At 43.6% G+C, this 12,354-nt stretch overlaps 1 protein-coding gene across 1 annotated transcript in view; it reads right to left on the bottom strand.

The window, feature by feature from the left end:
* Positions 1-12,354, bottom strand: part of COL4A5 (collagen type IV alpha 5 chain) — a 202,363-nt gene that overhangs the window by 86,479 nt on the left and 103,530 nt on the right. Inside the window, exon 30 of the mRNA XM_027839100.1 lies at positions 8,821-8,934. Within this exon, the coding sequence (XP_027694901.1) occupies positions 8,821-8,934 (114 nt within the window). The remainder of the gene's footprint in view (positions 1-8,820; positions 8,935-12,354) is intronic.

Genomic DNA, 12,354 nt, shown 5'->3' with positions numbered 1-12,354 from the left:
TAGGCAATGGGGTTAAGTGACTTACCCAGAGTCACACAGCTAGTAAGTGTTATGTGTCTGAGGGCAGATTTGAACTCAGGTCCTCCTGAATCCAGGGCCGGTGCTCTATCCACTGCGCCACCTCGCTGCCCCTACATTGCTCTTTTTAAAACAAGTTTTGTTGATGCCTTTTGTTTCCACCTCAGTCATTTCCAGATATAACATGCCCCCCTCCCACAACACCAATCCAGTGGGCTTCCCTCATAACAAGCCAACCCAGCCAACGCAGCAACCATGTAGGAGGGTAGAGTTCCCAGTTCTCCAACAAAAGGAGGTAGGTGCACTTCCTCACCTATTCTCAGGAGAGGAGATTGGATGTAACAATTGTACAGTTGGGTTTCATTTTAATACTTTTTGTTTACTGAATTATAGTAACTGTGTATATTAACTTTCTGCTTACTTCTCACTAGATCCGTTCCTGTAAGTCTTCCTATGCTTCTCTGAATTCCTCCATTTGTCATTTCTTATGGCTCAATAATATTATATTACATTTAAATACAAATTTTTTTTCAGCCAATCACCTTATTCCCCCAAGTAACTAATCACTACATTGAATAACACCAGATTAAAAGATGATTGGTTCTGGCTCTTTGTTTACATTTATTTGCTAGAACAAAAAGCACTGCTATCAATATTTTGTATCTATGGGACTTTTATTTCTGTCTTAGACGTCTTTGGAGTATATGTTCAGCAGCGAAAACTGAGTCAAAATCTTCTAGTGATTTTTCTCACATAATGCCAAACTATTTTCTAGAATGGCTGGGTCAATTCCCAGCTCCATTTAAGTTGAGTATGCCTATCTTTGTACAGCCCCTCCAACATTTAGTATTTCCATTGTCTGTCACCTTTGCCAATGTACTGGATGTTTGATGAAACCTCAGAAATGATTTAAATGGCATTTCTCTTATTCCCAGCAATTTATATGGTTGTTGACAGTCTGCAATTTTCCTTCTGAAAATTGTTCACAGTCTTGGACTACTTCTCCATTGGGGAAAGGTTCTTTTAGTTCTCTTTATATCTTGGTTGTCAGACTTTTATCAGTGATGTTTGATGCAAATTTTTTCCCAATTGATGGTTTTATTTTTATCCCAGCTGCTGCACTGACTGTATTTGTGCAAAACTTTATTTTATGTAGTTGAAATTGTCTAATTTCTGTTTGACGATGCCCTCTATCCCTTATTTAGTAAAAATTTCTCCTAGCTAGAGTTGTGAAAGGTACTTCCTTACCTTCTCATCTAATTTTGCTATGATGCTATCTTTTTTATGTTCAAGTTGTGTTTCCATTTGGACCTTATTGTGGTATATGGTGTGAGATGCTGCCCTTAGCCTGTTTTCTACCAATATGCTTTCCAGTTTTCCCAGAAGTTCTTCATTAGGGAATCCTTCTACAAATTGTTTATGTTCTTAGGCTTATCAAACACTGGGCTACTGAATTGGCCTATTTTTGATTTTTGTGTATCTAATCTTGTCAACTGATGTATTAGTCCATTTTTTAACCAATCCCCAGTAGTTTTGATGATTACTACTTTACAATATGGCAAAAGGTCTAGAAGTACTTAGACTACTTGTATGAACTTGGACAAGTAAACTTCCTGCACCCAAGTTTCTTCTTCTGTAAAATGAAAGGGTTGAACTGGATGATCTTTGAGGTCCCTTCCATCCCTAGATATAGGGTTCTGTGCATAACCTTGGGCAAGTCATTTCCCTTCCTTGGGTCTCAGTTTCCTCATCTGCAAAATGAGAGGGTTAGACTAAATGGCCTCTGAGGTCTCTTTCAGCTCTCGATCTAAGATACTATGTGTGACCTTAAGCTAGTCACTTCCCTTCCTTGGGCCTCAATTTCCTCATCTGTAAAATGAGAAGGTTAGACTAAATTGCCTCTGAGGTCTCTTCTACCTGTAAATCTATGTGCTCTATGACCTCTATCTATGATTTATGATGCTCCTTCATTCCTGCTTTTCTTCCTTATTCTTTTCTTGATAGTCTAGTGTTCTGGAATACAGATCATTTTTTCCTCCAGACGAATTTTGTTGCCATCTTGTCTAGTTCTGCAAAGTAACCCCTTGGTAGTTTGATTGGCAGAGCACTAAGTATGGAAATTAATTAAAGCAGCATAGTCATTTCTATGACATTGTCTGATTTGCTTCTCCAAGTGTGGTTAATGTGTATGAAGGAATGCCCTATCCACCTGCCACTTGAGGAAGGATCTTTTCCAATTTGCAAAAGAATGATAAAATTTCCAGGAATTAGAAGAACATAAATTCAAATCTGAAAAAAAAAATCCAGCCTGCTAAGAATATAATAGCTTCAGTAATTTCATAGTCTTTATTAAGACTTATTTGCTTGGCTCATTTGAACTTTCTTCCTTATAGCATTAAAAGCTTCAGACAGCTGAAAATTGGAGACACTCAGCAGGGCAGCAAGACCCACAGGCAAGGTCGCATTGATCCTAAGTACCCACGGGATGGGCTCAGTTACCTGCCTCCAGATCCCCCACAACACTTGGAGCATCATTACTGCATCTTCTTATTCTGTGACTATTCCAGCTACAAATTCTTTGAGCACATTCAGCAATACTGATAATTTCATGATCAATGACACGAGTCTGAGCTGTTTAAGAAGTGAACCCTCTCCCCAATATTCCAACATACTCCAGTGGAAGGAAGGAAGGAAGAAGGAAAAAAGAAAGGAAGGAGGGAGGGAGGGAAGGGATCGAGCATGTATTGAGCACTTGCTATGTGCCAGGCACTGTGCTAAGCACTGGGGATAAAAATACAAAAAAAAAAAAAAGACAGCCCTGACCCCTCAAGGAGTTTACATTCTAATGGAGAAAGACATCACACAAAAGGGAGCTTGAGGAGGGGTGGGAAGCTGTAGGTACCCATCTTGAGGTATGGTTTGGAAATCCAGATGAAGTCAGGAACAAAGCCAGGAGGAGAATGAAGGCAAATCAGCCTGGCCCCTGCCACAAAATGGGGGCTCCAGGAGGAACTCAGCAATGGTAGAAGGGGGTGGTAAACTACTCCAGGGAGAGGAAGCCTCAGGCACTGGGAGCTCCCAAGATGAGCTGGTATTAGAGGGAGCAGGTTTGGAAGTCCAGAGGAAGTCAGAAATAGGGCCAGGCATGAAAACTTCCATGAAGGGAAATGTTTTCAGCATCAGCTGTCTGGTAACTCATGGATAACATAGAGCATCAGAGAACTGCTTGGAGTACTGACAGACAAAGATCAACTCAGCACCTGCTCTTTAACTTACAGTCTTAGAATGCTGCCTGGGGCACTGAGAAATTAGTGACTTGCCCAGGACCTCACAGTCACTATCTTTCAGAGGCAGGTCTTAAACCCAGGTCTTCCTGATTCCAAGGCCTACCCTTTATTGACCCCATCATGCTACCTCTTCAGTCTGACCCAGAAAGAAGACTGCACTGTCCTTGTCATGGCATCCTTGTCCACAGCATACTTTCCTCTGCATATTGTCTCATAAAAAAAAGTTTGAAATAGACACCCTGGTAGGCACCAGGAAGAGAAAGGAATTTCAAAATGGATTCCAAAGCAATGGTAAATCTCCTTGCAAAAATAGCAGGAATTGTATAGATTCAGCTAGAAGGGAAAGAGGCAGCATAAGAGAGTGGAAAGAAGGGCCAGCCTGGAGCCACGAAGGCCTGAGTTCGAAGCCAGCCTCTGCCCCATTCTGCCTATGGGACCCTGGGCCAGTTCCTTCACTTCTTGAACTCCCACCCCCACCCCAGGCAGCTCTCTAAGGCCATGAGGTGCTGAAACCAGTCCACTGGCAACAGTATTAGTAAAGCTCTCCTCTCCCATCTACCAATGAAATCACAGGACCAGGCCACAAAAGACAGTTGTTGATCTGCATTGATAATGGGAGTTTCCTCCTTGGGGGAGGCTCATACTAATGGAACAGTTTGTACAAAAAACCCAACAGACAATCAGCAAACCTTCCATATGGGCATCGATGTAGGGAAAAGAGTATGGGGTTTGGGGTCGAGAAAGAACAAAATTAGTAAGCATGCTATCATTACCTTTATCTAAATTATCTAAATTACTGATAACAAGCATCAAACCAAGCAGGGCCAAACACAGATCCTTGAGGCACTCCACTAGAGACTCTGGCTGTGTGGACATCAAACCATTAACAATGACTCTTCAGGTTCCTCCATTTAAACAGTTCTAAATTCACCTAATTGTACTGGTATCTAGCCCACCTCTTCCCTGTTTCCCTAGAAATAGCCTGAGAGACTTTATCAATTGTTTTGCTTAAAAACAATGGCTCTGGAGTCAGAAAATCCTTAAGGTTTAAATCCTTCTTCTGCTACTTATGGCCTGTGTGACCTTGGGCCAGTCCCTTCCCCTCTCTGGGCCTCAGATTCCTCCTCTGTAGAATGAAGGGGTTACACTAGATGGCCTCAGAGGTACCTTCCAGCTCAAGGTCTAGGAAGCAATGAGCCAATGATCTAGGTCATGTGTATTGACAGTGTTCCCCTGACTTACCAGGCTAAAAAACTTGCCAAAAAGGGAGAATTTTGCCAGGAATTCAAGTCAAGCTTAATGGCTTAGAGTTCACAGACACCATTTTCCTTCCTTTGGAAAATCGACATTTGCCTTCTCCAACTGGGTGGCAACTCTCCTCTTCTCCACAGTCTTGCCAAAGACCCCTGCTAGAGACAGCTGCCCTGAAATCCCACCCATCAGTTCTTTCATTATTCTGAGCTATGGATGGAACTCATCTCAATGGGCTATTCTCAAGGTACTCAGTTCAAGATTCATGCTTTAATGTTATTTTATTTTAAATCACTCATTACCTTTGAACTCCTTGGGGAAAGGTTAGAGAAGTCCCAAAGGTGCAACGTGTCACAAATTGGATTTCTGAAGTCAGATGCCCATAGAAGTAAACAATCATCCAGATGTGTAATACTGTCCATAGCTTTCTCTTAGTTTAATGAATAGTAAAACCCCCTACTGAAGGTCAGAAAGCATACTCTCTATCTCAAATCTGAACTCGATCTAGCCTGAGCGAGCTGATCAATTCATGTGACTTCTAAGGGAGGATTAAATGTTCTATGTTCATTTTAATTTGATGTATTATTCCAGGGCTTTGCAAAGAAAACGCACAAAAGCAGCATATGCTGGCCTCAGGTTGGCCCTTAGTGGGCCTGCCTAGATTAAGATCATTAGGATTCATATCACCATGCAGCCAGAAACTCAGGAAGTGCCCGCTCAAGCAAACAATGACACTAGGGGAACATAGGAATCGCTATCTAAGGAAGAAAACACATTTGTTTACATCTCGATAAATTTCCTCTAGAAGGGCTATGGAAAAATAGGAGAAAAGCTAGATTGTCTTTAGGTTATAAAGAGGGAAGGGGAGAGGAGGAGGAAGAGGAGGAGGAGGAGGAGGAGGAGGAGGAGGAGAGACAAGGAGGGAGATGGATGTCTGGAAAATACCAACTCAGGTCTGAAATGATGATCACAGGGGGGCTGGAAAATATACGGTTTGATTTTTCAATGCTTCTCTATAGATGGCCACACCCAATAACCAGAATTATACTGCTGGAAAAAGGCACTTGGAACAAAAAAGGAGGGGGAACTGAGGATGGATGGAAAAAACAAAAATAAATATCCAAATACACACACACACACACACACACACACAAATTCTTTCTCAAGTCTATTTCCTTGAAGAGGAATGGGTTGTTCCTTCACAATAATAATCGATAGTATTTATATAGTGCTTTGAGATTTATAAAGCACTTTATGGATATTACCTCACTTAATCCTCACAATAGCCCTAGGAGATAGGTGCTATCATTATCCCCAATTTACAGATGAGGAAACTGAGGCTGTGAGGGGTTAAGTGACTTGCCCAGGGTCACACAACTAGTAAGTAGCTGAGGCCAGATTTGAACTCAGGTCTTCTTGACTCCAAATGCAGGATTCTCTTTATTCACGATGCCTTTCTACCTGGTTCTTTACCAATTGCATGCATGCTGAACCCTACTGAAAGGAGTCACACAATGAAGCTGAATGGATCCACTACCAATTACAGTGTTGTCTAATCTCAACCGGGCCCTCAACGTCATGAGGCAGCCTTTTGACTCTTTCTCAACTGGCCACCCAGTCTACTCCCCACTACAACTGTTTTAGACCTTCTCTTCTCTCCTCAAATCATTCACACCTTACCCTGTCCCCTCCCTCTCATAGGACCTCATTTCTAGTGTCCCGGGAAATCAAGGCCAAAGGTCATGAGGTCCTCTTTCTCCCTCACTGCACAACCCAAATCCCTTCAACATCATACCCCATCATCTCCTCCTCTGCCTCAGTCTCTAAAAGGGATGCTTATCCTTGCTAAGTATAACTATCCCTGCCCCCACCAATGTAGCCTTCATTCTATCCCTTCTCCTCTCCCCCAGGATTCTGCCCTTTCAACAATTCCTATCTACCTATAAACATGTCCAAAGCTCTCCCATCCTAAAAAACCAGAACAACAATAACAACAAGAACTAACCCTCCACTGGACCTGGTCATTCCCTCAAGTTATGCTTCTATTTTGTTGTTCAGTTGTTTCAGTCATGTCTGACTCTCCATGACCCCATTTGTCATTTTTCTTTTGGCAAAGGTACTAGAGTGGTTTGCCGTTTCCTTCTCCAGGGCATTTTACAGATGAGGAAACTGAGGCAAACAGGGTGAAGTGACTTTTCCAGGGTCACACAGCTAGGGAGTGTTGGATTTGAACTCAGGTCTTCCTGACTCCAGGCCCAGTGTTATATCCACTGAGCCACAAGCTGCCTCTTATGCTTCTATATCTCCCCTCATTTTCACTGCTAAAAAAGCCCATCTATACTCATTGCCTTCACTTCCCTAAATCTCACTCACTTCCCAACCTCCTGCATCTGGCTTTGGCCCACACTGCTAGACAGAAACTGCTCTCTCCAAGGTCACCAACAGTCTCTTAATTGCTAAACCCAATGGTCTTTTCTCAGTCCTCATTCTTTTGAACCATTTTCATTGTTTAACAGGGTTGATGAGCTACCATTCCTGAATTCTTTCTTGTCCCTGGTCCTCCTCCTAACTGTCTGACTCCTCCTTCTTAGTCTCCTTTGCTGGATCTTCTTCCAGGTTATGCCCTCTAAGTATGAGTATACAAGAGGGCTATGCCCTGGGCCCTCTTTTCTTCTGTTCTCCTTCTACTATCTCTTGCTTAACCTCACCAGTTCCCATGGGGTCTAATCATCTCTAAGCAGATTACTCCTAGACAGACATATCTAGTTGGCATCTCCTTCCTGTCCTCTAGTCCCATGTTACCAAATGTTTAGTATGCATATCCTCCTGGCTCTATTATGGGCATCTCAAATGCAATACATTTAAAACAGAATTCCCAAGCTATCCTCCCAAGTCCCACCCCTCTTACAAACTTCTCCAACAACATCACAAGTACCACTCACCCGTATCCTTCCATGGACCTGGGTTTGCAATGTCAAAGTCATCCTTGCCTCTTTAATCTCCACTTAGCACCCACCTCAATTCAAGCCCTTGTGGCCTCTCACCTCCACTAACCTCCCAAATGGCCTCCTTATCTGCAGTCTCTCCCCTCTCCATCCCATCTTCCACACAGGTGCCAAAATGATATTCCTAAAACACACGCCCGAATATATCATTCCCTCATTCAAGATAGTTCAGTAGCTCTCTATTGCCTCTAGGATAAATAACAAATTCCTCTGTTTGGAACATCCAGCCCTTCACAATCTGGTCTAGTTTCTCTTCCTAGACTGATTTTCCATTACTCCCCTTCACAGGCAACATTCTGGCCAAACGGGTCCACTCAATGTTTCTCATACCTGGCCTTCCATAACCCATCTCTTGGCCTTTGAGTAGTCTGGAATGCTCTCTCTCCTCACAGCTGCCTCTTAGAATTCATAGTCTTATCCAAAGCTTAGTTCAAGTCCTACTGCCTACATGGAAGGCCTTTTCTGACCCCCTAATTGTTAGGGCTTTTTGCTTCCCGAGATTACTTGATGTTTACTAAATTGTGTACATATGGTTTCCTCCAATAAAATGTAAGATCTTTGAGAGCAGGAATTGTTTCATTCATTGTATTTGTATGCGCCTGGGTGAACTGTCCTAGGAAGATTCTGAAGATCACCTGACAAGGGTCTGGACACTGAACTGCCAAGCATTCAAACTCTACTGCAGACAGCGCAACTCTGAAGGACTGGCCACACAGCCTAAACGCTAAATGGTCGTTGGCCTAAAAGACTATCTTAGGGACAACTCACACAAGGCAAGCACTCACATGGAGATGAGAAGGAGCAATACAAGGACACTCTCAAGGTCTCCCTGAAGAACTCTGGAATCAACTGTGAGACATGGAAGACACTGGCACAGGACCCCCCAGCATGGCATGCCTGCATCCAAAAAGACTCTGTGCTCTATGAGCAAAGCAGAACTGTAGTGGCTCAAAAGAAACGTGAGATGTGCGAATGTAAAACCATCTCTACTCCAAATGCTCACATGGACTACTTGTGCCCAAGCTGCGGTAAAATATTTCGAGGTCATATTGGTCTGATCAGTCACAATTGGACACACTGTACCTTGACCCCGACGTAGTGGTGTCATTTTGGTCTTCTTCAAGCATGAAGAACTACTATGTGCCTGACACATAGTAGGTGCTTAATGAACACCTGTCACATTAAACTGAGTCAAGTTGATGAGTTCCTTATATGACATAGGTTTCAGGATTTACAATCTACCTTTAGCCCAGTCCTACCTGGTTGACCTAGAGGTCCAGGAATTCCTGGTGGTCCTGGACGTCCCTGACGACCAATTCCTGGTGGCCCAGAAGGACCTATAAGTCCAGGCTGCCCAACTGTTCCGGGGTCACCTTTGCAGAAAAAAAAAAGAATAGACTCAGTCCTACTTCATATAGAGCAGTTTAGTTGTTAATAATAGGTTTTTTTATATAAGACTAATTAACTTGTAGGAATTATGAATATATCATATACTATCACAAGACCCACATGATCAGGCAGAGGCAGGAAGTATATACATATCCTTAGAAAGCTTGCCATTCATAGACCTTTATGGGAAAGGGGAATAAGGGAATAAGCCAGGGACTTGCTCAATGATTTTAGATACTACCTCATTTGATCCTTACAACAACCTTCAGAGACAGGTGTTCTTATGATCCCCATTTTAGAGTTGAGGAAACTGAGGCAGATGGAGGTGAAGTGACTTGCCCAGAGTCCCATAGCTAGTGAGCATTTGAGGCCAGATTTGAACTCAGGTCTTCTTGACTCTATGCTCAGTGCTCTATCCACTGAACCTTCAGCTGCCTTCAAGAGCAGAGGTAAGGAGAAATCAGAAGAAAGATGGACTAGGGTGGAATGCTGATCTTTTCAAATATCTCATGATAGGGAACCACAGGCAGGCACATTTCCAGCACATCATACGTGACGTTGAAAATAGGTTATTTTGTTACTACCACGTTAGATGAAAAATAATTCTGTTTCATATATATGATCCCTGTTAGTGTCCTCCTTTGTCGAGCAGAATGTTTGTAGAGTGTTTGTTGATGATTGTTCAAAATAAAGTGCATAATAAAAATAACACTGAGATAGCAGTAAGAATAACTTCCATCCCTCTGACCCCATAAGGTTTATAGAATACTTTCCTTGCAAACAGCCTCTAAGGGAAGTCAGTGTAAACATTATGATCCCCATTTTACAGAAGAGGAAACTAAGGCTCATAAAGGCAAAGGTGGCGGGGGGGAGAAAACTGCCGTTGTTCATTCACCAAGCTAGACTCCATTTTAGAGCAGCTACAGTGAAGGAAGAAGAAGAGCGGCTGAGCCCCTTTGAAGGCACATGAAACAAAGCCCAAGGAATGGACTGGATGAAAAAAGCAGGACTTCGAGATTCAACAAGGAAGAGAAACGACAGCCCCTGATGCAAGGAGACAGAGCTGACTCCCCAAGGTATCACTGAGACACGGCGGGAGGAAGTCCAGGCCTGATGGGTGGCCCTGGATGGGTAGACTTCAAGCGAAACAAGCAGGCCAGGCAAAAAAGGGGGAGAGGGGAGTGGCACATAAGGAGGATGTCCTCAGGTGAGGAAAAATAGGAATCAGGCAGAGAAAGCATGGCTGAGAACACTTGGGACAAGATCAATGGAGGGAAAACCAGGAACAATTTCCTCATCATACAGACCATCTGGACAGAAAGAGGAAATAGATGAAGAGTTTGGGAAATAGATTACGAGTCTGGCACAGAAAGCAGCATGAGAGAGTGGCAATGGGGGACTCCCATTATCCAGACATCGACTGGAGCTCTCTCTGTGCCAAAAACGGAGCAGCTAAGAACTTCCTGAACTGTCTTAATGATAATAGAATACTAACAAGGGGAAATTCTATTCTGGATCTGATTCTCATTAACAGGCAGGAACTGGTTTCTGGGGTGGGTGAAAATGATGGGAACCCTGGAGGGAAGTGACCACGATCTCCTTGAGTTAGTGAGAGAGGAGAAAGTCAGGGTTAGTCTAACAAATGTCCCAGATTTGGGGAAAGCACACTGCAAAGGGTTCACAGGAAGGACAGGTGGGATTGGATGGACTAATTCTACAGGGGCAGTCAGCCCAAGAGGGACCAGGAGATGCTCAAGAACGAAATTCCAAGGACATAAAGAGAAATGATTCCAATGAGGAAGAAAAACAGTTGTTGTCCGAAGAGACCAATGGGACGCATAGGAAATTGACCAACCAACTTAGATTTAAAAGAGCTGAAGATGGAAGGGAGAGTGAGGGACAGAGGATGAATACAAATCCAGGATGTTGCATGGGATGGATAGGGTCAGGCCCAGTAAAGCTCAAGGTGAGTTCTGGCTGGCAAGGGAAATGAAAAACAATGAAAAGGCTGTGGGGCCTAGGGGTGGGGAAAGGCATGGAGGTTTAAGCCGTACTGGAGAACAGGAGATATATTACATGACTGGGCAAGGACAAATATCCTGTTTTTCAAAAAACAGCTAGGGAGAGAGACAGACAGACAGACGGACTGCAAACTACAGGCTAGTGAACTTGACTTTACTTTCTGGGAACATTCTAGAAGGAATTATTAAAGAGATGATCAGAAAAGGTCTAGAAAGGGAAGTGGGGATGAGAAAGAGCCAGCAAGGCTTCATTAGGGAACAAGGCACGCTGGACTCACCTCATTTCTCTTCTTGATACAATTAATAAACTTGTAGGGGAAAGGAATGCTGCTGACATCATTTACCTGGGTTTCAGAAAAGCACTGGTCTCTCAAGGCATTTCTGTGGGAACGGTGGAGAAATGTGGGCTAGATGATACTATAGTTAGACAGATTCTAAACCGGTTGAATGAGCTGACTCTAACAAGAGTTATTAGTCATTTGATATCAGCTTGGCAGGAGCTCTCCAGTGGAGCGCCCTAGGGGTTTGGGCTTGGCCCTGGACCGTCTAAGTGTTTCACATCTTTAGCGATGACTTAGGCCAGGATAGATGACATGATTATCAGACACCAAGCTGAGAGGCAGAACAAACCCACCAGATAGAAAAGCACCAGGATCCAAAGAAATCTTGAACACGGAGCCAAACCGAATAAGCTTACATTTAATTGGGATAAATGTCAAGTCTTACATTTGGCTTCTCAAAAAATTGACTTTCCAAATATGAGACTGATCAAACAATCAGTCAATCAATCAATAAATGTGTGTTAAGTGCCTACTGGGTGGGGGAGGGGGGGAGTAGAGAGCAGCTTGCCAAAGATCTAGGGCCGTGTTGCTGCCAGCTCAGTGTGAGTTAGCAAGTTGATGGGGCAGCCAAGGGAAGTGCTAGGCTGCAGCAGGGGGCACAGCTCCCTGACATATGGAGTCCCACTGGACCCTGCTTTGGTCAGATTCCATCTGGAGTCTTCTGTTCAGCTCTAGCCACCACAAGTTAGGAAGGACAGAGATAAGGTGGAGAGAGTAGCCAAGAGGTGGCAGCCAGGATGGCAAAGGGCCTTGAGTTCATGCCATAAGAAGATCCGCTATTTCAGGAGGTGGCCCAGGGCAGATACCTCATCACTTCCCATCTGGCTGCAGGACTTCATCAGTACCCCCTCCTCTTCTACTTTTCCAGCGTCTCTTTATGTGTTATCTTCTCCCATTAGATTATAAGCTCTTGAGGCCAGGGACTGTCTTTTACTTTTCTTTGCATTCCCAACATGGTGCCTGACACATAAGACACTTAAGAAACATCTGCTGACTACTGACGGTTGGAGGAACAGGGGATGTTTGGTGTGGTCACATGTAT

Source organism: Vombatus ursinus, unplaced genomic scaffold (genome assembly GCF_900497805.2).
Source record: "Vombatus ursinus unplaced genomic scaffold, bare-nosed wombat genome assembly UNPS02004677.1, whole genome shotgun sequence".
Classification (NCBI taxonomy): domain Eukaryota; kingdom Metazoa; phylum Chordata; class Mammalia; order Diprotodontia; family Vombatidae; genus Vombatus; species Vombatus ursinus.
The sequence above is the reverse complement of the archived record's forward strand: the minus strand, read 5'-3'. Positions and strand labels throughout refer to the sequence as shown.